At 43.9% G+C, this 27,992-nt stretch overlaps 2 protein-coding genes across 2 annotated transcripts; both read left to right on the top strand.

The window, feature by feature from the left end:
* The first annotated feature begins 1,029 nt into the window (after positions 1-1,029).
* Positions 1,030-9,248, top strand: Efcab10 (EF-hand calcium binding domain 10). Its single transcript, XM_048415698.3, has 4 exons — positions 1,030-1,188; positions 5,692-5,856; positions 5,949-6,036; positions 9,172-9,248. Exons 1-4 carry the CDS (start codon positions 1,080-1,082, stop codon positions 9,206-9,208), a joined length of 399 nt encoding a protein of 132 aa, XP_048271655.2. The 5' UTR covers positions 1,030-1,079; the 3' UTR covers positions 9,209-9,248.
* A 1,750-nt stretch (positions 9,249-10,998) lies between these two features.
* Positions 10,999-27,032, top strand: Polr1f (RNA polymerase I subunit F). Its single transcript, XM_087911835.1, has 4 exons — positions 10,999-11,276; positions 18,540-18,681; positions 25,579-25,787; positions 26,342-27,032. Exons 1-4 carry the CDS (start codon positions 11,023-11,025, stop codon positions 26,709-26,711), a joined length of 975 nt encoding a protein of 324 aa, XP_087767961.1. The 5' UTR covers positions 10,999-11,022; the 3' UTR covers positions 26,712-27,032.
* Positions 27,033-27,992: the final 960 nt, after the last annotated feature.

Raw genomic sequence — 27,992 nt, 5'->3', positions numbered from 1 at the left:
ATAAAATAAAATCATTAAGTGAGTTTTTGACATGGAGAAAAAAGGATTTCCAGCATTTCTGGAATGGCCCTAAACATACATCAGCCATTTTGTATTATGTATTTCTGTGAAGCAGCATCCTCAGGTTTGACAATCATAAAGTCGAAATACCATCAACTCTGAAAAACCGTGAAGATGCTCTATGTCTTGCGGTAGCAAGCATTCCGCTGACATTTAATTCTTCAAGTAAAATTAAGCAAGCACACATATGTGCATCAGTACAAAAATTTGCTTTCATTGTTAATGCACAGTAAAATATTTCGTTTTGTTTTTGCTTAGTTTGCTTTCGTTTTCTGAGGCAGGGTCGTGTTTCCCAGGCGGGCCTTGACCTCCACCCCCAACCGCTTGGGTATACAGGCCTGCACCACCATACCTGACTTCAAAGAACCGTTGTTGGATTTATAGACCTATATCCCAAGGTCCCACTTGAAAAGCGTTAAAAGTGGGGAAAGTTTAAGCAACCAACGCTCTGGGATTAGGATCCTTAAATTGAGACCTCGTGCCGGTAGCCAGTGCATGCTTGCAGGGCGCTCATCAGGAAAATGCTTTTTAGGGCTCTCAGAACTGCAGATGTTCTTTTATCGGTGAATCCGGTGTTCTTATCGTTTAAGGCCTCATCCTCCGACAAACGGGCACAGGGCCGGGTGCAGCGACAGGTACCAACCATGCCCAGCCTCGGACGATGAAAGTGTTGACACTCGTCCCACAAGCGCATGTGCCCTGACTGACTGCCCGCCACACCTACGCTTCTGCACCACGGAAGACCCTGGAAGGACGGTGGGAGGGTGTGCGCGAGGTACCCAGAGAGGGCTGGAGGAGGAGGAAAAGAAGGAGGAGGAAGAGAAGGAGGAAGAGAAGGAGGAAGAGGAGGAGAAGAGAGGGAAGGAGGAGAGGAGAAGGGGGAAGGAGGAAGAGTAGGAGGAGGAGGTGGTGGTCGTTGTGATGATGGTTAGGCGCGTCACGTGACTGCACGCGAAGTGGGGCGGAGCCGGGGCTCTAGGACACTGCCTGGTCGCCTAGCAACAGCTGAGCACGAAAACATGAACACTGTGGGTGACCGGGAGCTTCAGGCCAAGGAATATTTAGAAAAACATCGGATAATGGAGCTGCTGAGCCAACTCACCAGCTTCCTCCTCTTTGAGCGACCAAGTAAGGAAGGGTCTTGCCTCCATAGGCTTTCTGTCTACCTCTGCCCAGGCAAAGGGTCCCCAGTCCGCTGCTTCGCTCCCCACGCCCTGCTCTTCCCACTCACTCCATCCCCTGCCTCCGGACGAGTGGAGCCCTGTAGTTGTCTATTGACTTGTGACCCCACCCCACTCCCCAGTCAAACATGATAAATGGCTCTCGGTGCCTGCTCAGTGCTGCAGGGAGGTTGGGAGAGTCGGGACCGCCTAGCCCCAAGTCCACCCCTTAGTTATGAGCGCTTGGGAAAGGACAGGAACGCCAGTCTCCACCATTGGAAAATGGAGATAATAGTACCAATCTCATGAGAATGGAAGTGGGACAGGGTATTAAAGGAATTACAGCTCAACCAACCTTGGCAGGGCAAGTGACAGATCTTTTCATTTCTAAGGCTTCTTTAATTTAGGAAGGGGACTAAACAATTGATAGCCTGAGTTGCCAGGATCCTCCTGGAGAGCCAGGTTTTCCTGGCATTTTTCTACATTAGATCCTTTCTAATTTGGGGTTATTTCATAAGCTTTGTTGATGTACAGTAAAAGTTATGTTGAGCTGAAAATGGCATTGTCTGCTCTCACAGTGATTGGAGCCTGCCAGCATTCACGACAAGTCTCTAAAATTTCAAAATGTTCATTTAATTCTGTGCAAAGAAACAGAAATAACATCCTGAATTGGAAAAGAAGAAAACAAGCATGACCTCCTAGGGAACTGAGGAAAGTCTTTCAAAATATTTTATTTAAAAAATGTATTTATTTTAAACATGTATAGGGGTTTTGTGAATCACGAGCGAGCCTGGTGCCCGAGGAGGTCAGAAGAGAGATTCTGGAGTTACCCGTAGATAGGATCCACCATATGGGTGCTAGTGCCTGAACCAGGTCCTCCTCAGGGACAAGAGCACGTAACTACTAACCTAACTCTCCTTGCCATTAAATGTAAAACACAAAGTTAGAACGGCCAGTGTTCCAAACTGTCAATACGATTTTCAGACAAATGTGAACAGCTAATGTGTGTGTGTGTGTGTGTGTGTGTGTTTGTGTGCGTGTGTGTGTGCATGTGTGTATGTTATGCTTGGATTACATTTCCTTTGTTTTTTTCCTCTGAAGTTAACAACACTACAATTTTATTTTATTTTATTTTTGGTTTTTTGAGACAGGGTTTCTTTGTGGCTTTGTAGCCTGTCCTGGAACTAGCTCTTGTAGACCAGGCTGGCCGTGAACTCAAAGAGATCTGCCTGCCTCTGCCTCCCGAGTGCTGGGATTAAAGGTGTGCACCACCACCGCCACTGCCTGGCTTACAATTGTAATTTTTGCTCAGTTTTCTGTGTATTGCTAATTCTTCCACATATATCTCTGTCTGTATATACACAGATATCTCCCCATGTACATCTCTCAGCAGGTAACTGTTATCTCTAATAACTGGGACCCTAACTCTCAGTCTTCCTGGTCTAATGGGTCCCATTACTAACTCATATGTTGCTAGGGGTCTCAGTTTACACTGGTGTATCCAGATTGTTCATCTTGTTCAAAATATTGAAGAATCACACAGAACAGAGAGAAGCTAAGGATTTTATCCAGCAGCAAACCGACCAGTTAGACTCCAAGAGAGCCTTGGGCTCCGAGTGAGGGGCTCTCAGGAGCCACTCGTTACTTCCTAAGGTCTCCTTTTCATTTCAAAAAGAGGGGGTGTTGTTTGCTAAGGGTAAATTAGAGCAGACATAGTTTTCTGATTTTTCTCTTCCTTTCTTTAATATAATATGTATCCATTCATTTATTCGGTGCATGCATGTGTGCATGTGTGTGAGGGTTGGAGGACAACATGAGGAGTCTGTCCTCTCTTCCACTGTGGAGTCCCAGGATCAGATTCCGGCAGTCCATCTCAGTGACAGGTGCCGAGCCAGCTGCCTGCTCTGCCTGTGATGAAGGATAGACCTGGTTATGTAAGCCTTTGTTTACTGTGTGTTCCCTATATGATGCATCTAATTTTAACCATACACACTTGTAATCGTGAGTATTTGTAAGATGGAAAACATGGGTTTTCTGCAAGTTCACTTTGAGGACACATTTGCCCAGCTGTTCACACACCCGAGTCTCGGTGGGTAAGCCCATTACACCTAGTTTCAGGACATAGCTGGCCACAAAAGTTTTACCAAGAATTGCAATGGAACTTAAAGGTCAGAGTGACCCAAGTGCCTTTGTCTGGAGAGTGTAGATGCAACTCAATGCAGGTGGGGGTTCCCAGGTTGCTAAGTGTATTGTTTGTTTGTAAAAGGGTGTGTGTGTGTGTGTGTGTGTGTGTGTGTACAGATAATGACAGAATTATCTGTAGTAGAGATAAAAGCAAGCCATGATAGCCTGTGGTCCCAGCAGTTAGGAATCTAGGGCAAGAGAATCTTGTGTTTGAAGTCAGCCTGAGCTACATAGCGAACTACAATTATAAGCTAGCCTGGGATACATAGCAATATCTTATTTCAACACACGCACACACGCACGCATGCACACACACGCATACATAGAGAAAGCAGTAGAAAGTCAGAGAACAGTCAGTGTCACAGAGCCACATATTAATACTGTAAAATCTGTCACATACATAATTATCAGTTTAAAAACTCGAAGGGGGAGCTGTAGAAATGGCTCAGTGCTTATGAACAAGTGCTGCTCATACAAAAATCTGAGCTTGGATTCCAGCACCCACATCAGGAGGCACACAATTGCTCATAACTCTAGTTCTAGAGATTTGATGTCTGCGCGCGCGCGCACGCACACACACACACACACACACACACACACACACACACACACACACACAGAGTACTGAGAATGTAGCTTAGTAGAGTGCTTGTCAGAACACACGAGACTTGGGTTCAGTCTCCAGCACCATGCAAACCACCCACACACAGTAACATCTGTGTCCTCACACCCACATGGAGGCAGGAGGACTAAGAGTTCAAAGCCAAACTAAGAAAATAAACAAATCCTCGTGGTACTTCTTGAAACATCTATCCTGGTTAAGGTTACTGTTGCTGTGCTGAAACACGGAAGCAACTTAGGGAGGAAAAACTTCATCACTGAGAGAAGTCAGACAGGAACTCCAGCAGAGCAGAGACCCGGAGGCAGGGGCTAATATCACGGCTATGTACGGACGGGTGTTCCAGCAGAGCAGAGACCCGGAGGCAGGGGCTAATATCACGGCTATGTACAGACGGGTGTTCCAGCAGAGCAGAGACCCGGAGGCAGGGGCTAATATAACGGCTATGTATGGACGGGTGTTCCAGCAGAGCAGAGACCCGGAGGCAGGGGCTGATATCACGGCTATGTACGGACGGGTGCTGCTTACCGGCTTGCTCCTCATGACTTGCTCAGCGTGATTTCTTATAGATCCCAGGACCACTAGTCAGACCTCATGGCAGTATTTTTTCAGGTGAGGTCTCCTCCCTTCAGGAGACTCTAGCTTGTGTCAAGTTGACATAAACTAGTCAGCACACATCTTTGGTTGGTTTGTTTTTAAAGACAAGGTTTCACATCTCAGGCTGCCCTAGAATTTCCTAGGTAGCTCAGACTGGCCTTGAACTCCTGATCCTTCTGCCTCCACTTCCCCAGGGATGGCTGTAGATGAACACCACCACACCTAGCCTTAAATGCTGTTCAGAGCACCATTCTTAGATAACTGGAAACTTACATACTTCCGACCTACGTCAATATATTAAAAACAATGTTGTGACCACACTATTGTTGTAATATGAAAAGCACCAAGAGTCCTTATGGTGGTTCATTCCGGTTGTCAGCTTGAGGAGGTCTAGAATCATGCGGGAGATGGGCCTCTGGCATGTCTGTGAGCAGCTGTCTTGATGAGGTTAACTGGGATGGGGAAGCTGTCCAGCAGGTGACTCCATTCCCTGGGACACACAGGAAGGAGAGAGAGAGGTGAGCGGAAGCACTTGCCTCTGCCTCCAGCCGGTGGACACACTGTGACCAGCGCCTGCTGGTGGGTACACCACAGCCAGCTCCTGCCAGGAGGTACACTGTCCGTGGCCAGCTTTTTGCCATCGAAGCCACTCCACCTTATGTCCGACTTCTGCCGTGATTGTCATGTTATTTCTGGACAATCGATTGGATTTTCTGTTTTTAAAATTGGTTCAGTAGAAGAGCCTGTTAACCCAGAGCACACCTAGCAGGCCAGCTTCTTCCCTGCACCATGCCCTCTCTCTGTCCTCCTGGTTTCCCAGCTTCTTCCCTGCACCACACCCTCCCTGTCTTTCTGGTTTCCCATCTGCAAATCAGATCAACTGGAGAGCTTTCCCAGGTGTGGCCTCTGAGGCAGTACTCAGTCCTCTAAGGTAGAGCGTCCTGAGCGTGTGTTCTCTGCTGTGGTGTGAGTTCCACGGAAGCGAGACCTGCACCCTGAGTGCCTGGACTCTTTCTAATTGCGACACAGGTATATTTCATGTAAAAACGCGTCTCAACTGTGTACTTGCAGAGAAACCAAGGGAGTACTTAATCCATCTTCTGGAACGGCTGAGGATTGCCAAGGCAACGGGCGTAGCGTTCCCTTTCTTCATGGAAAACTCTAACATTGTGTCGATGTTTGAGATGATGGACTCCTCTGGCAGAGGCTGCATATCCTTTGTGCAGTACAAAGAAGGTCAGTGGGGCCTGCACCGAGCCGTCCGCTCCGTAACTTTCCCCAGCGGGAAGGGCTTCCCTGCTCTACATTTTCTCTTCGCACTTTTGTAGCCCTGAAGAACCTGGGTCTGTGCACCGCAGATGAAGTTCTGCACGATGACGGACGTCTAATAACTCTGGATAAATTCAGAGATGAAGTGTAAGTTTTTAAAAGATATCTTAATAACGTGTTATTATAAGTTATTAATACCATTGCATACAGAGTGCCACTACCCTTTCTTGTTTGCATGTGTGTGTGATACGTGTGCACACATGTGCCAGGCACACATGTGGAGATCAGCGATATCTCAGGTGTCAGTTCTCACCTCTCACCTTGTCTCTTTGTTAGTTTGCTGCTGCTCTGCGTACCCCAGGCTAGCCCACTACCTTACAGGATTCTCCATCTCCACCTCCCACCTTGCTGAAGAAGCAGAGTTCACCCTACTGTGCCAGTTTTACATGGGTTCTGAGGACTCGAACTCTGGTCCTCACGCTTGCACTTTTACCTCCCAAGCCATCTGTCCACCCCCACTCGCTACCCTTGGGCTTTCAGCAATCACTGAGCAAAAGCAGGGAAAGAGAGGGCTAAGGAGAGAGCTGGGGAGGAGGATCTAGAGGCAGCCTTAGTCTTTCCTCAGTAGGAAACCTCACCACTGTGGGGCCTGATGGAATACTCCTTTAATCCCAGCAATCAGAAGGCAGAAGCGGGCAGATCTCTGTGTATTCAAGGACAACCTGATCTACAGAGTGAGTTTCAGGACAGACAGGGCAATACAGAGAGACCCTGTCTAACTCTTAGAAAAGAGGAAATCTCACCAATTCTCAAATACAAGGTGAGGAGACCCAGTCTGCTAGAATTATTAAAGCTCTCAGCTCCACACAGCAGCTAGAAAATCTCTGAATAAACTATAGTGTCAGGTCAGTGAGAAGACTGAGTGTGTAAAAGTGCTTCCTGTGTAAGCCTGAAAATCATAGTGGGATCCTTGGGACTCACGTAAGTGTGGAAAGGGAGAATTGATGACACTAAGTTATCCTCTGATGTCCACATGCATGATGACATGCCCCTACACACACCATACATATACACGCAATCATCATTATAGATTGATATGACTTTAACTATATAGAGCAGGCACGGTGATGTATGTTTGGAATCCCAGTATGTTGTGGGTGGAGTGGCAGGAGAATCATGAGTTCAATACCAGCCTGAGCTATAAAGCAAGTCAATTTCAATCTTTCTGTCTGAAAAAATAGAATAGCACGTATCTTAAAGAGTTTTATCAAAATTACCTGTGTCAAAGTAAAGATCAACAATCTAGGCTCTGTGCAGGCCTAAAAATTAATTTCTTTGGGATTTTATTTATATTTTACGTGTCTGAGGTTTTGCCTAGGTGTGTTTGTGCACCGCATGCATGCAGTGCCCGTGGAGGACAGACAAGGGCAATGCATCCCATGGGGCTGAAGTTACAGCAGTTATGAGTGACCACATGTGTGCCAGGCATTGAACCCACATCCCTCTGGAAGAACAACCTCTTAGAGTTGAACTATCTCTCCAGCCCTTAGCTCAACAATTTTAGACTGAGTTATTACAGCATTGAGATTACTAAGTAGTTGTCATGTCAGAATAAAATTCAATAAAATTTTATAGGTGTAGAAATCTTCTAGGACTTAAGCTCAGTTTGTGGAACAGCTTATTCTCTGAGGATTTATTAATCAAGGGGTCATTGCTTGGGCTGGGGATGTTGGTGGAGCAAGACTCTGACACACACAATCTATTACTTTACATAGCCCAAGGCCAAACAAATGTTAAAGGAGAAGGAGAGTTTGAGATTTTTGCATCATGATGGCTCAGCTGGCAAAGGGTTTTGTTACATGACTTTGAAGAACTGACCAAATTCCCAGCTCATAAGTAAAAGCTGAGCACAGTTGTCTATAGCACCAGCACTGGGAAAAATAGGTGGATTCCAGAGCCAGCCAGTTTAGCCAATCAGTGAGCTCCAGGTTCACTGAGACCACCTCATAAAACAAGGTGGGAAGCAACTGAGGAAGACACTGCACTCCAGCTTCTAGCCTCAAATACACACCTAGACACACACACCCCCCCACACGCACGCACACACACACACACACATCACACACCCCCACACCACACACGCACACACACCCATGCACGTGCACACATGCACACGCACACACAGATGTACACACACGCACACACATGCACACACGCACACACACACACAGGTTTTATCTCATAATTTACATAAATATTACCACAGACAAATGATTAGAGCAGTATCTGGTCTCTAAAATATTTCAACCATTGTAACAGAAACGGAGCCAGGAAGAGCGGAGGAGTTGCCCAGTGGTAAAGGGTAAAGTACTCGCCATTGACAAGCAAGAATAAAGAGTTCACTCCTTAGGACCCATGTAAACCCTGGCATGATGGTTTACACTTGTAATGCCTGTCTAGGAGAGGCAGACACAGAAGGAACCCCGGGGCTTGCCCAGAGTCCCAGTGAGAGACTCTGTCTCCAAAACAATACCCAAGGATGACCTCTGACCTCTACAGGCACACACACGCACACCTGCACATGAACGCACGCACAAATACAACTAAGAAATACTTTAAATGGAAGGACACGAGAATTGAAAATTAGGAACAACAATAGCTCAACCACCATCTCATAAAACTTCTGTGCTGTTTTTTGTTTGTTGGTGGTTTTTCTGATGAGACAGCATCTCACTGTGTTGCCAGGTGAGTCTTGAAACCACAGTGGTCTTCTCCTTCAGGCAGAGTGCTGGAATTGTAGGTGTCTTCCACTTAGATAAACATATTGAATTCCCAAACTGGATTTGAATTCCCAAACTGGATACAGGAACCTCAGTTACCAACATACATCCATAAATAAGTGTATCCTTTTGTTGTTGGTGGTTTTTTTTTTCTATTTTTGTTTGGTTTTTTTTGTTTTGTTTTTCAAAACAGGATTTCTGTGTGTAACAGTCTTGGCTGTCCTGGAACTCACTTTGTATCCCAGGCTGGCCTCCAACTCACTGAGATCCACCTTCCTCTGCCTTCCAAGAGCTGGGATTACAGGATTGGGCCACCACTGCCGGAGCATAAATAAGTATTGCTACAATGTATTGTTTGACTTTCCACAACAGCTCCCTTGATTAGCAAGGTGGAGGTCAGCTGTGGCTGACCTTTGCCCTCACACAGTCTTCAGCAGTCTGCATTCCTATTTGTAATTCCTCTGCTTCCCACAGCTGAGTTTTCTGTTCTTTGTTTTCCCAGGAACAGGAGAATGCAGGAAATATGGTCATCGTTTTAGTGACATTGTAACTCAAGCTAATAAATGATTCTACCACGTTTTCATTTGTCCACTTTGGTTCACTCAGAACTTTATCAGACGGTTTCAGTCCAGCTGCAGCAGAACTGTGCGTGTGCTCGTTTTCTATTTACTCTCCCAGTGATCGATCAGCAAATAGCACTGAACTAGATGCGAGGACACAAGTCCAACGCGTGTTCTACGCCTGGTTCTGGTCAACTTCCTGAGGATGTGGGCCACACCCATTTGGTCTCCCTATGGTGTTTTGAAAAGATAATGCATCCAGATGAATGTGTTAAGGCTTTGTCTTTTTTTTAAAATATTTTAGGTTTTATTTTATGTGCATATTTTGCTTGCATGTATGTGTGTGTGCACCACGTGTGTGCCTGGTGCTTGTGGAGGTCAGAAGAGGGTGTCAGATACCCCAGAACTGGAGTTATGGATGCTTGTTAGTCACCATGGGTGCTGAGAACCAAACCCTGTTGGAAGGCCTTGCTGGTCAGAAGTCACAGCTTGTCACAGCCTGGCAGCTTTTTCCAAAGCTCATGTGGGACTGCCTCCCCTCAGGTGAGACTTCCATTCTCCACCTGCTGTCACTTGAAGAGTGTCCCTGAACCCAGAGGACAGCCCAAGCTCTCTCTACGGCTGGATGCCTGATTTATCTTTAGCTAGTCCCTTGGCAGTTTTCTGCTAGTTTTTCCCCTGCTGTCTGTATGGTAACTAAGATTTGTACTAGGAGTTTTGCTATAGGACCCTGCTACCACATACAAAGCCTTATGATAGGAACATGCCTCTTAATACATACTAGGGTCTGTCCTCAGACTTCCCAATGCTGTATATTCTTTTCACTCTGAAATAAAGTTGAGCTGATTCACAGAAGTCATTTGGAGGCCCCTGTACTCACAGGCATATGAAACCTGTTCCCTGCTTCTGCTCTGCCCACTCTCACGGACCAATGCAGCCAACAATCTCAAGTGAGAAACAGAAATGCAAAACTCTAGTCCTCTGCAAGAGCAATAAGTGCTCTTAACTGTTCAGCCATCTTCCCAGCTCCCGATTTTGTTATGGCAACAGCTATCTGAACCTCTGAGTTGTTAAAAAGAAGCTAACTCCTCTAGCATTTGGTTACACCGATATTTACGGTTAGATGTTAGGCTTACTGTTTTAAAATAGCTTCCTGGTCTCTTGCAACAGTGAGAAAACAGGGGAAAGATTCCATGTCCGTCATTGAAATGAACGGCAAGACTTGTCATAAGCAAAGAGCAATCCATGTGACGGCTGCCTTCACTGGTGCAGCCTGCCAGTTCACTGATCTGCCTCCTGATGGATGTATAATCCAGCTTCTCCGCCAGCATTTGTCAGAAACTCCCGAATAAGTAGAAACAGCTCATGAGTTTCAAGAGGCGCTAAACACAGTGAAGAATACTAATTTACTAAACCTTGGCCCAGCATTGAAGCAACTGAAGAGCTTAAAAGAAAGTCAGGTTATATTGGACCTTTGCCGTTTTAGGCCCAGATCAATAAAACCAAACTTCTCCCCATCACAGTATACTTTCCTGGCGAGGAACAAGACATCTGTCTCTGGGTTTGATGCATGCTCCATGGGTACCAACACCTCTGCATTTTTACCTGGGTCTGGGAAAGAGCAGCTGCCCTCTGCTGGCCACACCTGCATAACGCAGCCTGAAGGAGACGAACATCCCCCCACCCCCCGCCGTCCCTGCCCTGATCGGTCGCGAGTGGATGATGTCAGCCGGGCGTCGAGGCGGGTCAGGCGCGTGACGTCACAGCGCGCGCCGAAGCCCGGGTCGAGCCGCATGGCTGCGGGCTGCGCGGAGTCTCCGCGGCCCAGGGCGGCCCCGGGGAGGCCCGCGGCGGGTCAGGCCGGGGTCCTGCCCTGCCTGGAGCTGCCGAGCTATGCCGCGGCGTGCGCGCTGGTGAGCAGCCGCTACTCGTGCCTGGTGGCCGGCCCGCACCGCAGGCACATCGCGCTGTCGCCGCGCTACCTGAGCCGGAAGCGCACGGGCATCCGCGAGCAGCTGGACGCCGAGCTGCTGCGCTACTCCGAGAGGTACGGTCTCCGGCGTCTCCCGTCTGGCCCGCTGTCCCTTCGCGGCGTGGAGATGGGCTCCGGCGCCGCGGAAGGACGGGCGCACGGGCCCTGCGTCCGCAGCCCACACCGGCGCCCCGGGACCGCAGGGTGGGGAGGGGAACGGGGGGGGGGACCCAGCTCCTGGGGAGGAAGCTGACAAGCAAGTGCGAGCGCGGGCAAAGAGCATCCCAGTTCGGAGACTGCCAGGCGTCTAGAGATGCAGTAGGCTGAGCTTTATAAAAGTTTCACTTAACCACTTCCGGGTGAGTTCCCGTTAATAGTGAAATTTTGCTGTCAGTACGAGATTCCTTCTCTTCCCTTGGAAGACAGCGTATAAACATGGGCGCAGGCGGGTTTGTTGTTAGCTTAGGGTGATTTCCCGAGGTGTTCTTCTCTACGGCCCAGGTGGGAATGCGCGATGAATATCGCCTTTTGCCTAGTTTTGTTTGTAGGAACAGGAAGTTTATTCAGCTCTCTAGACACGAATGAACAAAATAAAACTAGCGTATTTATATTGTGATACTCAAGAGTAACTTTAAAAAAAGTCTCAGAATTAAACCTCAGAGTTTCAGAGGGAAGTGATAATACCTTAATACTCCACAATTAATTTGGTGCGAAAGGGGGCGAGGTTCCCGAGAAGTCATTGTCCTTCAGTGATGCTAAACTTCGGAGTTTCGTGGATTCCTGTGGTGACTGTTCTTAGGGAAATTATCCAAAGCTGTTACCACTTCTCTGGGCACCCCATTACTATCAATAAATACAGCTTCCTCTAGGCGCCAGTGTATACTTGTATGTCTGCACATCTTAGAGAGTTGCATAGGAAGACAAAAGTAGGATCCTATTTTCAGAGAGCTTAGAGCTATTGTGGATACATAAATGTAAGACAAATCCAGAGAACTGTTAAAATTTGACAGACCTAAATTCAGTTACATAGAAGTGAAATTAGTCTTGTAGCTTTTGAGAACAACACAGTAGACAGTAGTTAGACGGTACATTCCAGCCAGTGAGCGGCATAAACAGATGGGTAGTAAACGTAGACTGTGCTCGGACCAGAGGGCTGTACATACTGTGTAGCTGTGGTGAAGCTTACGGCAGGGGGAATGAATGCACTGAGTGCCACTGGATACCTAAGAGGAGCGTCAGAGACTGGGGTGGGGGGAGGGGGAGCTGGGGGTTGAGTGACTTAGAAATCGGCCTTTATTCTTTCCCCTTCTGCCGTCATCTGTTATTCTCTCTCTCTCTCTCTCTCTCTCTCTCTCTCTCTCTCTCTCTCTCATTTTACCTTTTGTTTTACTTTTGTTGTTTTTCTTTGTTTTGCTTTTGTTTTCCTTGTATTAGATTTACTTGTGTGCTTGAGTGTTTTGCCTACATGTCTGTAAATGCACTATGTGCAAGACTGGAACTGTCAGAAGAAGGCATTGGATCTTCAGAAATTGGAATTATGGGTGGTTGTGAACCACTAAGTGGGTGGGAATGGAACCTGGGTGGTGTAGGAGAATTATCTGTATTCTGTCAATCATATTTTAATAAAACGCTGATTGGCCAGGCAGGCAGTATAGGTGGGAAAGCCAGACAGGAAGTAGGGGTGAAGCAAAGAGACTGGGAGTATTCTGGCAAGCAGGAAGCTCCCTCCACAGTTCTGCCCAGACCACTGGAGAAGAAAGATGTAAGCTGCCCCGCTGGAAAAGGTACTGAGCCATGTGCTAATGTAGATAAGAATAATGGGTTAATATAAACTATAAGAGTTAACAAGAAACCTGAGCTAATGGACCAATCAGTTTATAATCTTATGGAGTCCTGTGTGTGATTTTCCTTTGGGATTTGCCGACTGTGGGGTACTGGGCGGGACAGATACCCCAACAAGCCGGCCCCTCATGTTATACCAGGGCCCTTAGCAGGAGCACCAAGTGCTCTTTACCACTGACCTCTCTCTCCAGCCCTGTGGTGTTGGTTTTTAAGCACGCCTGTTGCTTTATCCACTTCCTAGCCTCCCGCCGAGACTTGACATTTTCTCTACAGGAGCAGTACATATCTGCAATCCCTGCGACATGGCCAAATCTGCAATTTTAGAAGCAAGTTTGAATTAGATGATACCTTAAATAGGATGAGGCAATAGAGAAAGAGATCCTTTTTTTTTTGTAATTAGCTAAGTAAAATGATTAGAAGGTTCGAAAGATTTAGGAACATATAAGGTGATCATTAATATGAAAACACAGGTGGTTATGTTACGTAGTATTCTAACCAGTTACTTCATCCATTAGGGGAAATTGTCTAGAGATGTATAATAGAAGCTGTTATTCCTGATGAGAAGCTGATAATTTCTGTAGTAGAGTTTTATTATGCAGCCATATAGAACAGAATATGCTCTTAAATTCATCTGGATACCTCCCTTCCTTATTACTCATGAGTTATGCTAAAAGAAACTAGTTTTTTCAGTGCAAATTAGATTCCAGTGTTATCTGAGTATTAAGAGTATTAATATAGTAAGGAAGGGACAAAACATTGAAAATGTTGGGAATTGTATTATAATATTAATTAACCATTTATTCTGTATAGTTTATGTTTTCAGATTTGGGGTCAAGTGTGCAATCCCGTAGCATCAGTAGATCTGGATCCTCTTTAATACACACGCACACGCACACACATATACATACATACATTTAGACGTCCAGACACCCATGTTTGCTTAAGTCATCTCTCTAGCATTTCCTATTTGACAGACTTACCTTTCTTTCTCAGTGGCATGGTCTTTCTAAAGTGCTATCCATTTCAACTTTGGACTGTTCTCTTAGAGAAAGTAAGTAGTTTTCTTAAATCACATTCTAACTTCTTAGTTGAATTTGTAAGAAGCCTGTTGTGGGGAAAGAAAACTAAACAAAGCCTATTGTTTTCTTTTGGCATCCTTGGCTTATTTAAAGACACCATATGCATTCTCCTAATAGTTCCAAAGAAGCCTTAATTGCTCAAGCTGCACATCCCGTCAGCATGATGTAGATGTCCCCACGTAGCCTAGGTGAAGTTCCCGTGTGAACTTGATAGCTGCTTGAGAGTTTCTGACTTTTTTTAAATAAGATAAAAGAGAAAAAGTCATACAGTGTTAGAGTGTCTTTCTTCGAGTGTAAGACTTTTGGTAAGGTACTCTAAGTAGTTTCTCAAAGGTTTTATGGTTTGCACAAGTTGTTTTAGCCTTTCAATGGTCATAGCAGTCCTTAGTGATGGTGAATCCTGTGGGACTTACTGTCCCCTTAGAAGCAATAATGTCCAGTGTTCTCTTTACTGTTATGAAAACATTGTCCACTATGCTGAAATTAAATTTAAAAATTAACAAAACCTACATAATTAAAATTTTTACATGGTGTTCTAGCCCTATAAACCTTTAATCCATGACATCAAGCGCAAGTGCCTGGGCAGACTGAAGAAGTTGGATGGTTCTGTGCACACACATAGGAATTTCTGGATAAGAGATGCAGTCACAGTGAGCATTGACTCAGGTGTTTGCAGTTAGAGCTCAGGCAACACGCTCTAGCTACATCATCAGTGCTTTTGTGAAACAGTTACTCTGTAACAATGCTGTGTCTACATCATCAGTGCTTTTGTGAAACAGTTACTCTGTAACAATGCTGTGTCTACATCATCAGTGCTTTTGTGAAACAGTTACTCTGTAACAATGCTGTGTCTACATCATCAGTGCTTTAGTGAAACAGTTACTCTGTAACAATGCTGTGTCTACATCATCAGTGCTTTAGTGAAACAGTTACTCTGTAACAATGCTGTGTCTACATCATCAGTGCTTTAGTGAAACAGTTACTCTGTAACAATGCTGTGTCTACATCATCAGTGCTTTAGTGAAACAGTTACTCTGTAACAATGCTGTGTCTACATCATCAGCGCTTTAGTGAAACAGTTACTCTAACACATGCTGTGTCTACATCATCAGCACTTTAGCGAAACAGTTACTCTGTAACACATGCTGTATCTACGTCATCAGTGCTTTTAGGAAATAGTTACTCAGGTAACAGTGCTGTATCTACATCATCAGTGCTTTTGTGAAATAGTTACTCTTGGTAAAGTGCCACAAAACAATCTTCTTGGATTTAAGTATTAACCCATTCCCAGCAGTTTTTTAGTATGTTAAGAACATGCAAAGTTGACAGATGACTTTTGATATATTTATTTTTAAATATAAATTCTTTCCCATCATTATAAACAAGTTTGTCCCTTATTCAAGAATCATGCATAGAGGCTGCTTGCACATGTACAGAACTATTCTGTACACAGCAGACTTTCTTTCCTGGCTGTGATAAACACGAACAGTGCTACATTTTCCCAAGTGCCTTCTAGGGGACAGTGATGCTCTCCTCACGGAGAATCACTTCTGTGTATTACATAGAGGGAAGACTTCTCGTGCAAACCACAGAGACCTTTTTCTGTCAGTTGTGGTGTTGCTTCTTGCTTTTCCTTCCTGTTCCGTTTTCAGTGTCTTTAGTATTGTCTTAGTGATGTCATGACTCCTGCTATGTAAGCTGCGTGTAGAAGCTAAAAATTTGAAGAGTGCTCTCCTGAGAAGATCTCTGAATTTATGGGTTTCTAATTAGGTATCTGTTACAGTTTCTCCCTATGAGTTGCGGCTGTTTTGCTAAAATGAAATCTGTTAGAGAGAAATCCTTTCTCTTACTCTGGATGGATTGTACTGGAAACTTAATTGAGGCCAAAAAACATTTCCCGACATCTGTTACCCTAAAGTCGTATACAAAATCCAAACATATATAGAGATGGATTCAGTAAAACTAGGTTACAAATAATAATACATTTTCACATGGGGGAAAGGAGTGGTTTCTTTGGGAGTCAAGAAGTTTTCTTCAGGAAGTGTTTGCTATGGGAGGTAAATAATACATGGAAGTAGTAAAGTGTGGCTGGTTCCCAAGTGTTACAGTTGTGTATGCTAACGTTTCCTTTTACTAGAGAAGGCTTTAGTTTTGTATTTTTCTGTATTAAGTCATTGACTCTGGTGATGACAGGGTGTAACATTAAACAGTAGTGCTTCCCTTGTTATGTTCTGTCAGGCATAGTAACTCGGTAATGGTAGGTAATACCAGAATTTCCCATATTCACTCATGCAAGTACCTAGATGTTTCCTTCACCTCGTCCCACTGTTTCTCCTAGTGTGACTAAGTCACATGGTAGCATATAAAGTGCCAGTTTATTGCAGGGAATAGTTCTGAAGACTGTGTTGATAGTTGCTTTAACTTAACAAACACATTGGAATTTTTTGGTAAAGTGTAGTTGGTAAGATCTTCTATTGTTGCCCATCAAAATTCTTCAAAGACCTCGAAAGAACAGTACTCAACTTCATTTGGAAAAGCAAAAAACCCAGGATAGCTAAAACAATCCTGTGCAATAAAAGAACTTCTGGAGGCATCACAATCCCTGACTTCAAACTCTACTACAGAGCTACACTACTGAAAACAGCCTGGTATTGGCGTAAGAACAGACAGGAGGACCAATGGAACCGAATAGAAGACCCAGATATCAATCCACACATATTCGAACACCTGATTTTTGATAAAGAAGTAAAAAAATATCAAATGGAAAAAAAGAAAGCACGCTTAACAAGTGATGCTGGCATAACTGGATACCAACATGTAGAAAACTGAAAATAGACCCATATCTATCACCATGCACAAAACTCAAGTTCAAATGGATCAAAGACCTCAACATAAAGCCAGCCACACTGAACCTTATAGAAGAGAAAGTGAGAAATACACTTGAATGTATTGGCACATGGGACCACTTCCTAAATAGAACCCCAGCAGCACAGATAATGAGAGAAACAATGAATAAATGGGACCTCCTGAAACTGAAAAGCTTCTGTAAAGCAAAGGACATGGTCAACAAGACAAAATGACAGCCTATAGAATGGGAAAAGATCTTCACCAATCCCACATCAGACAGAGGTCTGATCTCAAAAATATACAAAGAACTCAAGAAATTAGACACCAAAAGGTCACATAATCTAATAAAAAAAAATGGGTACAGACCTAAACAGAGAACTCTCAACACAGGAATCCAAAATGGCTGAAAGACACTTAAGGAAATATTCAACATCCTTAGTCGTCAGAGAAATGCAAATCAAAACAACTCTGAGATTCCATCTTCCACCTCTAAGAATGGCCAAGATCAAAAACACTGATGACAACTTATGCTGGAGAGTTGTGGGGAAAAGGGAACACTTCTGCATTGCTGGTGGGAATGCAAGCTCGTACAACCCCTTTGGATGTCAGTGTGGAGATGTCTCAGAAAATTAGGAAACAACCTTCCTCAAGATCCAGTAATATCACTTTTGGATATATATCCAAAGGATGCTCAATAGTGCCACAAGGACATTTGCTCAACTATGTTCATAGCAGCATTGTTTGTCATAGCCAGAACCTGGAAACAATCTAAATGCCTCTCGACCGAAGAATGGATAAGAAAAATGTGGTACATTTACACAATGGAGTCCTACACAGCAGAAAAAAATAACAGCTTGAATTTTGCAGGAAAACAAATGGAACTAGAAAACATCATTTTGAGCGAGGTAATCCAGACCCAGAAAGACAATTATCACATGTACTCACTCATAGGTGATTTTTAAACATAAAGAAAACCAGCCTACAAACCACAATCCCAGAGAACTTAGACAACAATGTGGACACTAAGAGAGACTTACATAGATCTAATCTACATGGGAAGTAGAAAGTAGAAAAGAACAAGATCTCCTGAGTAAATTGGGAGCATGGGGACTTTGGGAGAGAGTTGAAGGGGGGAGGGGAGCAGAGAAAAATGTAGAGCTCAGTAAATATCAATAAAATCAAAAAATCCTCAGGAGGAAGAACCATTTAAAAAAAAAAGATCTGCTCTTGTTAGCCTATCCCGTACAAGATTAGGTGATGCCATTGCCATTATGTTTTGGCAGTGGCCTGTATATCAGGGAAATGTAGCAGATCAGTATGATTATATTTTTTGTTTTGGGTTAGATTTTCTTTCTTTTCTTTTTCCTTTTTCTTTTTTCTTTTTCTTTTTCTTTCTTTTTTTTTTTTTTTTTGAGATAAGGTTTTTCTGTGTAACCCTGGCTGTCCTGGAACTCACTCTATAGACCAGGCTGACCTCAAACTCATAGATCATCTGCCTCTCAGCCTTGTGCCACCATAACAAAGATTATCTTTAAGAATTACTAACAGTATCTTTTTTTTTTTTTAACAGCCTTTTAGGTGTCCCTATTGCATATGATAACATCAGAGTTGTGGGTGAGCTGGGAGATATTTATGATGACCAAGGACACATTCATCTTAACATTGAAGCAGATTTTGTTATTTTCTGCCCTGAGCCAGGGCAGAAATTAATGGTATGTACATCATTGTTCTCACTTTGTTGATATGATCTTCTCTCTCTGTGCCCCTACCCTGACTACCACCCTTCTAACTCCCTAGTAGTCACTAGTCTTCTTGCAGGTTACTTTTAAAAATGGAATTTAGTGTCCACAGCGATGAAAACCTGCACTGGTCTTTAGGTGCCTGGTTTATTTCTCTAACGTGATGCTCTTCCGTTCTCTTCACTGCTGCACGCTGCAGAATTCCTCCTCCTGTGTGGATATTTGTTTCACAGTGCTGTGTGTGCAGACCGTAACTGTGCATTCGTCCTTGACAGACGTGAAGCTCGATCTGTGTCTTAACTATTGTGAGTAGTGTCATGTAAACGTGGGTGCACAGGCGCTTCTGCTCTGGGTAGATTTTATTTCTCCAGGATTGTTGTGCTCATCTGGTGGCACACCACCTTTTGATTTTAAGAGTGTACATCCTGCTTCCCATAATGTCTGTCCGTTTACATTCACACCAGGAGCTTGTATGGTTCTTTCTCTCACATCTTTCTAGGACATAATTTTTGCTGTTATTCACTGTTGTAGGCGGAGTTTTGAGTCGTTTTCTTGTTGCTTTAACAAAATACTTGACAGAAACAGCTTGAGGGAGGAAAGGTTTTGTTCTGTTCCTGCTTTTCTTGACATGGATGTCTAGGGCACAGTTTTCATCCTGCTGGGCCAAGAAGCAGAGAAGGGAATACTGGTACCTAGTTAGATTTCTGTTTTTCTCCTTTTATTTCTCTCTGGGCCTGGGCCCTGGCCCTGGCCCTGGCCCTGGCTCTGGTTCTGCTCATATTCAGGGCTGTTTTTCGTAGGTTTGTTAGTCTTTTTGGAAACCGTCTCATAGACACACTTAGTACTGTCCTACAGTCTACGGTTTTGACAGCGAAGGTTAGCTGTGGTGGAAATCTCACTGAAATTGTGATTTGGTTTCCCTTGACAGCATTTATTGGCTCTTTCTGCTTCTTCTTGTGTGTCTAATCCGACCAGTTGCCCCTTTTTAATTGACTTACTTTTTTTTGTTGTTCTTTGTTCTTTATATTCTGGGTATTATCTTATTACCTGTCGGTCACATTAGTAACTGGCAAACACTTTTCTGTCTTGCATGCTGCCTCTTTAACTCTGAACTGTTTCTTTGCTGTGCAGAAGAATTTTAGTTTTCTGTAATCTCTCTTGAATTGCAGTTAGTGTAAGTGTTCTGCTTTGTTTCCTGTGCTTGGTTATCCTGTATTTAAAACCATTGTCTGTATTTTTTGCGTAGCATTAAGGTCTTCCATCCATTTGGAGTTGTTTTTGGGCAGTTGTCAAGGTCACTCAAGGTCACTCTTAATGTGAATATCCAATGTTGCCAGGACCACGCGGAGAGACGCTTCTTGGCACCTTGGTATCAGTCGGTTGCAATGCCTGCGTTGATTTTCTGGTTCTCTGTTTGCCTTCAGACTGTGTATCTGTTTTGTTTTCTGACTCAGTGAAGAGCATTATTGTTTGGATATCACATTGTTGACTGCTTTTTGCAGTGTGGTCATTCTGACAGTACTGGGTCCTCCACATTTGGACTCGGGGTACCTTTTGTGTTGTTGTCTCTACTTTCCTTCAGTGGATTTTGATTTACATTGTAGAGGTCTTAATGAAGTCTGGTACTGATAGTTTATTTTTGGTGTGGAGCTATTATGAATAGGGTTAATTTTATTATTGCTCATCTAATTTAGTCTATATAGAAAAGCGACTACTGTTTGTGTGTTTGTTTTTATATTTATTATTGAATTCATTGTCAGTTCTAAAACTTTTTGGTTTATTTTGGCTCACAGTTGGGAAGTTTTAGTTCATACGGTAGAGAAGGCGCTGTAGAGAGGCTCTGTGTGGTGGTAGATCAGAACGTTGGTACCGGACTGGACAGTGTTGGGCTCAGTTCAGAATCCCACCCTGGAGATGGACAAGTGGGCGCCATCTTCATAGATTTTTAATGATTTTTCATCTATGTCCTGCACTGTTTTTAGATTTATTTAATTATTGATGTTTTTTGTTCCTGCTGAGCTTTATAAAAATCAATTTATTGGGATTTTTTTTATGAGGCATTCATTTCATCTATTTTGAAATTTTGGAATCATTTGCTGTAGTTATATCTGTGGAAGGTGTCGTTGCTTTGCTCTCGTGTGTTTTGTATACCTACTTTGGCATTTGTGCGTCTGTTATAACATGTCCACCCTTTTATCAGGTGGTCTGCTTGATAAATAGAAGAGGATCTTAGGAGACGGGTTTGTTAGGTTATTTCTGTTGAGCAGTGGTATGGATCCTACAGGTTGCTTTGGTTGTGATTAGTGAGTTTGGGCACAGGGTGGGCACACTGTATCATTTGAAGATGACCGCTTTCTGCCCCAGCGTCCTTGCTGTTATTGTCGGGATGCCTCCTTCCCATATCTCTGGTCACTCTGCTCTCTCTCTCACTTGTATGTGTGTGCGAGCGCTTGCACACATACACACACATGCACTCATGCACTCACACACACGAGATTCATAAGGGTTATTGTAGGAGCATGGTTATGTACAGGGACACGACTACTTTACCAGAGGCTGCACTACTGCAGAACTCCCAGCCTTCTGCAGCAACCATTATCGGATCCTTGGGGAGGAGTTGAGGCCTTGTAAGCTCCTTCCTCCTGTGACGGGATGCTGACAGGCCCTCTCTTACACAGATCTGTGTAAGTCGTCATGGCTCCTGTGGCTTCCGGAGTGCAGGAGCCATATTATGCTTAGAAGACAACAGTCTATAATTCTCTACCCCTTCCTTTAGCCTTTGCGTTCTTTCCTGAGTCTTGGAGGGGGTATAGGTGTCTCACTTCTGGCTGAGCAGTCGGCAGGCACTGTTCTCACCACTGCCCGGTTAACAGTCCCTGCTGTTGAAGCTGGCTCGCTGCAAAAAGGAACTTCCCTGACACGCCAACAGCAGCACTGATCTATGAGGATACCACAGCTCTTTAGAAGGCTACGTCATGTTTATTTAACAAAACAGGAGTAGTGGTTTCACCATTAGGGCTGTGACCTCCCCAGCCATGAACTTTTGGCCAGAATTACCATACTAGGTATGAATTCCCACTTGTTGGACAAGCCTCAATTTCAGGCATAGGGTAGTTGGTCACCCACTATTGTACTGGTGCACATATCAGTAGACACTTGGTACAGTTCCCCCAGAAGCCTGCATAGGGTTAGCCGGGGAAGCCTCCAGTTCAGCCCAAGTTTCGTGTCTCTGCCCTGCTACCAGAGCATGTTGGTCACCAGCAATAGGGGTCTTACTGTCTAATTCTGGTAGAAGACTAACAACAGCAACAATCGTATGTGTTATTTCAGGGAGAGGGGAGGTATCTCAGCTGCTTCTGGAACCAACTTGGATTTCTGGGAGAACTTCATGTTGTTCTTGTGCTGGGAGAGGTGGTGGACTGATGGGCAGGGAATGGATCCTGATGGCACGCCTCGAGTCCTAGGGCAGACACCATGTGGGTCTGGTTCCAGGCTGGGTGGTATAGGGATGGGAGTGACTATATTGTTAATTTTTTTTTTTTTGCATGAGCTTTTTAAGTAAGTTTACTTTGCCTTAGTGGTCCTTTGAGCTCACTTAACTCTTTCTTCTACTTGATCTGTCTTTCTCCTAATGCCTTTACAGATGTCTCTGATATGTTTTAAATTTTACTGTGTGTAGTTTTACAATCTAAAGTTGCTTTTATCTCTAAGTATCTCAGCGTTTTCTTGAAGCATAGAATTTCCCTTCAAATCCTGCTTTAAATTCCCTTGTTCCCAAATGGTGACGAGTACCTGGTCAGATTCTTGACACTGTAGTTTGAGCACTCAGTAGAGCTCTTGGTGTTTGTTGGCATGTGGTGTTTAATCCCGCTCCCTGAGCACTGCGCTTCATCCAGACCTGTGATGATCACTGCTGTTTCGGAGCTGATGGCCCTGTCCAGGCTGGCATGAGCCTGATGCCAGTGTGTTGTCACTGCCTCAGTAGTGAGGGCCGTTCAAGCCAGGTGTTCCAGATGTTCTAACAGTGTCTTATTCATCAAGAAACAGAGACTCTCTAAAGCATAGTCTGTTTCTAGAAGTGTGTGCTGGGACTAGAACGAGATTCAGTGTCTCCTGTACAATAACAGGCCTGTGGTCAGCTAAGCAGATTGACTGTGGATGGATCTGCCCCAGGTTCTTCAGTCATCTTTGTGGCCATCAAAGCCAACAGACTCTCTCTCTATATATCATACCATGAGTCCAGGACCAACATTTTTATGAGTGGCCTACTGTTATGGTGGATTCATGATCTGACATTGCCACAGCCGACCACAGGTGATGCCATGTTGGTGCAGACCCAGTGGACTGCCTCATGTTTGTTTTTGTCACTGGAGCTGATCTGTGTAGTCTCTGCACAGGCCAGCCCCCAGGGGCTGTTGGGACAGGTACAGTATTAGCTTTCTGCAGTCCAATGTTTACTACCTTTGCCTTTTTCCAGCAAATATGGTTTTGTATCATTCTGTGCTGCCCAAGATTAGGGGAGTGTTAGTGAAGGCAGCTTGGCCAACTGTACTGGTACTGTCATGAGTCATACCCGAACCTCAGAACCACAGGGATTGAAGTGTACTACAGCTAGAGAGGATGCAGGTGTACTAAACACAGGTCTCACAAAGGGGCACCATTTTTTGCTTGGAGATTCATCTGTGAGCCCTGTCCTGGCAGTATTGTGCCACCTGCATTAGGAGTCATTCAGTCCATTGACGTCATAGCTGTGCTAAGCGGGACCTTGCACATAGCTTTGACAGATGCAGGCACTTGCACACAGTCACCGGAAGAGAATGGGAGTTCCCCAGACCTACAGCAGCTAAAACAGCTGAACCTTAGGTCCGTGCACCAGGCGTGCAGGTCTCCTGTTGTAGGCTGGTATCTGTAGGCTTACCCTGTGCCGTGTTCTGAAAGCGCAGGCCTGTCACTGGGTTCTGAGGGCTCTGTGCTGCCATTCATGTCTTGCTCTTCATTTGCCGGCTTGGTTGGTTTAGTAAATACTGCATGTTGGTCACAGTTTCAGCAGCTCACTTCTGGGAGTACTAGCCTGAATTCCAGAGGGGGCTGTGGGACTTTGCCCAGCACTGAGCTTCACTGTGACAGGCTTAGCACAAGGTTTAAAGTAAGCACACCCACTAGTCAGTTAGCTGGTCCCTTTATTCTCATTTGGTGGTCTGGTTTATGAACAGCCATCTGTAGGGAGAGATTGCCAGAGAATCTTAATCGGCTACCAGCTTTTTCCAGAGCTCACATTAGAGTCAGTCCTTAGGTTTTCACAAGTTTACTATCCTGTCTGTTAATGCCGTGCAGAACACTTGGCCTGCCTGGAGTTTCCTCACTGTTCACATCAGTTCCTGTCAGCCAGTGTGATCTTTTTACTATCCCACAGTTTTCCTTTTTCTGAGATGCTAAAAACTTAAAATTATATCTATTAGTTGTGCATGCACCTGCCACCGTACGCAACAGCCCGTTGTTTCCTTTCAGCACTTGGGTCATCAACCTGTGCTGACTAAACTATCTTAGCAGCCATATGAGATAGTTACCCCTGAAGCAAGTATTCTTTTCAGATCGGCTTCCTCATTTAGCTGTGTACATATGAGATTCTTTTCTTTGTGTCTAAAACTTGATACCTTGTTCTCTCTCTCTCTCTCTCTCTCTCTCTCTCTCTCTTTCTCTCTCCCTCTCTCTCCCTCTCTTCCCTCCCTCCCTCTCCCTCTCCCTCTAAATGTTGAGAAATGAATACCTCCTTGTGTCACTGTACTGTGGTTTGTTTTGTTTAGAGAGACCATCAGAAGGGTGGCACCATCAGATACCTGGTCAGGACAGATAAGAAAGCATGCATGTTCACCTTGTTTTGTGTTCTATGTTTCAGAAAATGCTTCTTTAAAACAATATTGTAGGGTTTTCATTCATATACTTCATGCATGTTGATTCCTGAAGGAAAATAGAAACTAAACTTCATGGAAAGCTACCTTTTTTTAATCTTAAAGTCATAAAGTACCTTAAGTTTTTTTGATTTAGTCAAGAATCTGTGTTCCAGGTTGATAAAGAATAAACCTAATAAGACTGTTTATATCATGTTAATTTGAATTAGTAAACTGTGTAATCATGTGCTTTGAAGTTCAGTCTGTTTAGAGAAATGCTAATCTGTACCCACTTGCATACTTCTTGCCTTGTGCTTTTCACAGATTACATATGCCATCACGGTGCGTTCTCTTGTGCTTTTCACAGATTACATATGCCATCACGGTGCGTTCTCTTGTGCTTTTCACAGATTACATATGCCATCACGGTGCGTTCTCTTGTGCTTTTCACAGATTACATATGCCATCACGGTGCGTTCTCCTGTGCTTTTCACAGATTACATATGCCATCACGGTGCGTTCTCTTGTGCTTTTCACAGATTACATATGCCATCACGGTGCGTTCTCTTGTGCTTTTCACAGATTACATATGCCATCACGGTGCGTTCTCTTGTGCTTTTCACACATTACATATGCACATCACGGTGCGTTCTCCTGGTTTCAGCCAGTCATAGAGTCACCTGCTCCCGAGACCCTCCAGTGGGAACTCGGGCTCCTTCGACTGCCCCCATCCCCACCACACCTTAGATTAAGGCGGAACTGGCCTAGTTGTTGCTTATATTTAATAAAGTTTAAAGTTTCTAAGTTTTCTAAAATTATACTTTGCTATGACTTCATAAGTTGTTAGATTTTTTAATAAACTTTTATGATATGAAAACATACCATTAATCTGATACTTTCTCTTCGAAGATGAGTTTCAGAATTATAAATTGACTTTCTTTGCTCTCTTCTTGATGTTGTTTTTTTTTTCTCTTCTCTACAGGGTACAGTTAATAAAGTCTCCTCTAGTCATATTGGCTGTTTAGTACATGGGTGTTTTAATGCCTCTATCCCTAAACCTGAGCAGATGTCATATGAGGAGTGGCAGACCTTGGAGATAAATGTAGGCGATGAACTGGAATTTGATGTATTTCGCTTAGATTCAGATTCTGCTGGAGTCTTCTGCATTCGAGGAAAACTAAATGCCACAAGGTCAGTGTATGACACTTGCAATAATAAACAGCAGACTCTGTTGTTCTGGTGTACACCAGAAGTACATACTTCCTTATCAAATGTCCCTGGTTTAGTTAATTCACCTGGATTTAATGTTTAATAGCTAGGATTTTCTTAACCATCACCAAAGTCTGAAGGTGTGTTTGAGGTTCTATAGAAGTTCAGTAAAAGGAAAAAAATTAACATTTTTGTTTATGTTAAATTTGGGCTAGGTGTAGTAGAATGTTCCAGTAATCCCAGCGTTTTGAAGGCTTGGACAGAGGATCCTCAGCTGGAGGCCAGCCTGCCATAGGGGGAGAAAGCAAAGATCAGAAAGGAGCCGGGTGATTTTACCATTGAGCTCGACATTGACAACTTGTAGATATTTTAGTGGCCTGAGTAATATCAAAACAGAACTTTTGGAATTAGAGCCACACTAACTACCTTATGTTCCTTGTTGTGCCAAAAACCAGGCTCTTGAAATTGTCTTGACCTCATTTTTCCTGTCTTTTTGATTATCACTGTTAATACTGTAAAAATCTGCTCATTTACAGTTTGCAGCTTAAGAGCTCTGTAGTGTCTGAAGATGTAGCAGAAACTGGCATTGAAGAGGTTGCTGAAAAAATTTCAAAGAAGAAAAAGAAAAAGAAGAAAGACGCAGAAGCAGATGTAGTAGCCAACGGTGTCACGGAGCTAGCAGACTATGCTGATGCCACGCCAAGGGAAGAAACAGACATACTGTGTGGAGATTCTGTGAATGACCTCTGTGAAGAAGAGCCAAGGAAGAAGAAAAAGAAGAAGAAAAGGCACCAGGAAGAGCAGGACCCAGCTCTCCAAGCCAGTGACTCCAGTGGCTATCAGAGTGACCATAAGAAGAAAAAGAAGAAAAGGAAACAGAGTACGGAGATTGACTGCGTCACCTAAGGGGAGACCGTGACTGCCTTCTCCACTGTTGACAGACGGACAGTAGTGTAGACGGACAGGTTCTGTGGAAGGTCGGAAACGCTGAAATGTGCAGGAAGTTCACAGACACGATTCTAATTGGAGAGTTTGTACTAAAATCACATGAGTGACTGTAAATTTTAGATAATAGCAGTATTGTTAAAGTATGATTTTATTACATACAGTATAAAATGTTAACACCTGCTTCCACTCCTGTGATAAATTATGTTCTCAATATTTGCCAAAGAACTTTATAAATATTTTCAGTTTTTTTCTGGTAATAAATTTTGCCTTTAGTCAGAACATGATTTTTTTTTTATTTTTAAAAGCTCAATATATTTACTAGTTTTAAATTTCTTTTAAACAGTATTTCTATTTTTTTGTTTGTTTGTTTGGTTGGTTTTTTGAGACAGTTTCTCTGTGGTTTTGGAGCCTGTCCTGGAACTAGCTCTTGTAGACCAGGCTGGCCTCGAACTCACAGAGATCTGCCTGCCTCTGCTTCCCGAGTCCTGGGATTAAAGGTTTGCGCCACCACCGCTCAGCTCAGTATTTCTATTTTATTGAATATGTATAGCTAAAGAATATCTAGACCTCTTACTTACTCTGTGACTGTCAGTGTTGAATGTATAGTGGATGGGAAACTCATTCTCTCCTCCCAGAAGGGGTGTGTGTGCCCATGAGTGCGCGCTTCTCTAACCCTGAAACTGGGAAGGGTTAACCCTGAAGCTGATGTTGGGAAGGGCTGTTAACTTTTACCTCATGTCTCTGTGAATGGATCATGAACAAGATGAAGATAGGAAAAATGTGATTCTTACCAGTTGAAAATTTCTAGCAACTTTATAATGATTAGAGTTAGACTACTAGAATTGCTTTGAGGAAGAAACAACCATTATTGCTTTATTGATAAAAATGTGGAATATATTGTGCCTATTCAGAAGATGGCTATGAGAGGATAAACCAATTGAGGCTCATAATCAATCCATAACCATGCACTATAGACAATATCTGTAATGTTTTTATTAAGGGGCAAGGATATATAAAGTTAGTCAAGTGTAGCATGATTAATAAAAACCCAGAGACTGATACTGGGGCTCAACCTGAAAGTCAGAAAAGCAAAACAACCAGCCACTGGCTCTTTACCTCAGCTCGAAATGGTGATCCTGCCTCCAGGAATCTCAGAATGACACTGTGTCTGCTGTCTCTTCCTGTTTTATATTCCTCTCTAGGGCTGGGATTAAAGCCGTGCACCACTACCACCAGGTT

Source organism: Myodes glareolus, chromosome 11 (assembly GCF_982192425.1).
Source record: "Myodes glareolus chromosome 11, mMyoGla1.1, whole genome shotgun sequence".
Lineage (NCBI taxonomy): Eukaryota > Metazoa > Chordata > Mammalia > Rodentia > Cricetidae > Myodes > Myodes glareolus.
The sequence above is the reverse complement of the archived record's forward strand: the minus strand, read 5'-3'. Positions and strand labels throughout refer to the sequence as shown.

What these genes read in the sequence shown, in the direction of transcription:
- Efcab10 (XM_048415698.3), top strand. Translation starts at nt 1,080, where the DNA reads ATGAACACTGTGGGTGACCGGGAGCTTCAGGCCAAGGAATATTTAGAA. An exon ending in CTTTGTGCAGTACAAAGAAG is followed by an intron (nt 5,857 to 5,948) that starts GTCAGTGGGGCC and finishes GCACTTTTGTAG; the next exon opens with CCCTGAAGAACCTGGGTCTG. An exon ending in GATAAATTCAGAGATGAAGT is followed by an intron (nt 6,037 to 9,171) that starts GTAAGTTTTTAA and finishes TTGTTTTCCCAG; the next exon opens with GAACAGGAGAATGCAGGAAA.
- Polr1f (XM_087911835.1), top strand. Translation starts at nt 11,023, where the DNA reads ATGGCTGCGGGCTGCGCGGAGTCTCCGCGGCCCAGGGCGGCCCCGGGG. An exon ending in CTGCTGCGCTACTCCGAGAG is followed by an intron (nt 11,277 to 18,539) that starts GTACGGTCTCCG and finishes TTTTTTTAACAG; the next exon opens with CCTTTTAGGTGTCCCTATTG. An exon ending in AGCCAGGGCAGAAATTAATG is followed by an intron (nt 18,682 to 25,578) that starts GTATGTACATCA and finishes TCTTCTCTACAG; the next exon opens with GGTACAGTTAATAAAGTCTC.